The sequence below is a fragment of the Morone saxatilis genome, unplaced genomic scaffold (genome assembly GCF_004916995.1).
Source record: "Morone saxatilis isolate NCDOM2014 unplaced genomic scaffold, NCSU_SB_2.0 Contig4, whole genome shotgun sequence".
NCBI lineage: Eukaryota > Metazoa > Chordata > Actinopteri > Moronidae > Morone > Morone saxatilis.
Genome location: NW_023339984.1, coordinates 17,742,638 through 17,743,839, shown reverse-complemented (window position 1 = coordinate 17,743,839; position 1,202 = coordinate 17,742,638). Strand labels below are relative to the sequence as shown.

Genomic DNA, 1,202 nt, shown 5'->3' with positions numbered 1-1,202 from the left:
AAAAAATCAAAACAGAAACAAATTCTTCTTATATCCACCAATTACACTCCAGGGTAAGTATTTCAATGAGTGCCCTTTAAAGGGTTAAAAATTAAAGGTCATTATTAGGGTTTAGATCTGATATATGAATAGTACACAGGACTGCAGCCACTCTCTTCAGACAACTAACTTAGGGAAGCACATATTACTGTACAAAAGCTCCACAAATATGTCGTGAAAATACAAGCAAATTGTTAGATATTTGTATTAACTCCGAATCCTTTGTACATTTCCTGCAGTGAATCTAAAATAACAAAAGAAATCCTTTAAAGTTAAAGTTTATGAAATGTGAATGTTCAAATTAGTAACAGGCTAAATAACAGGCACAGATAATATGCACATTGTGACAAACTGGAAAAAAGTGTGAGGATTTTACTTATCACTCAGCAAATGCTAAAAACTGATGTTTCTTCCTCAGGTCAGTCTCCGATGATTGGTCCACATCAGCCAATAGTGGCATTGGTTGGTGATGACATAATTTTGCCATGTCACCTGGAACCAGCTGTGGATGCTGTTTCTATGACTGTGGAGTGGGCGAGAGCGGACCTGAGTCCACGGTTTGTCCATTTGAGACGAGACGGTGTGGAACTCCTGACAGACCAGAATCCTTCCTACCTCGGGAGAACGTCAGTGTCCATCAACAAACTCAAGCACGGAGACCTTTCACTGACACTCTCCAAAGTGAAGTTATCTGATGAGGGATCTTACAAATGTTTTATTCCAACAGAGGGAACAGAATATATAGTCAAGCTTGTTGTAGGTAAGTGGTAAATAATCCCTGGTAGTTTTTTAAAGTTGAACTAAGGTGTGAATTCTCTTCGTAATTGTTTTTGTAAGGACATATTGTGTATACAGTACAATGCTGTGGTACATATTTGAAGATAAATCCATTTACTGACAAACAGTTGGAAACAGCATCTGAGGCCTGTGGGTGGGCATTTCCCATGTCAGCTGTTGTTTCTGACATGTGAGGGCTCGGGTTGGCGCTGCGGCGCTGTGAAATTCACACTGATTACTATCAAACGTTCTGTGCCTCATTCCCTTCACTGAAGATGTTTTGTCTCTCTGTCCTCAGGTTATGTGTCCTCACCTGTTGTAATAATTTCCAAAGTCAGCAGTGGATTATATTTACAGTGTGAGTCTGAAGGCTGGTATCCAGAGCC

At 39.9% G+C, this 1,202-nt stretch overlaps 1 protein-coding gene across 1 annotated transcript in view; it reads left to right on the top strand.

The window, feature by feature from the left end:
• The window catches only part of LOC118337943 (myelin-oligodendrocyte glycoprotein-like), a 7,217-nt gene that overhangs the window by 537 nt on the left and 5,478 nt on the right, over nucleotides 1-1,202 (top strand). The window contains exon 2 of the mRNA XM_035675103.1: nucleotides 458-799. Coding sequence (XP_035530996.1) covers nucleotides 458-799 — 342 coding nt within the window. The remainder of the gene's footprint in view (nucleotides 1-457; nucleotides 800-1,202) is intronic.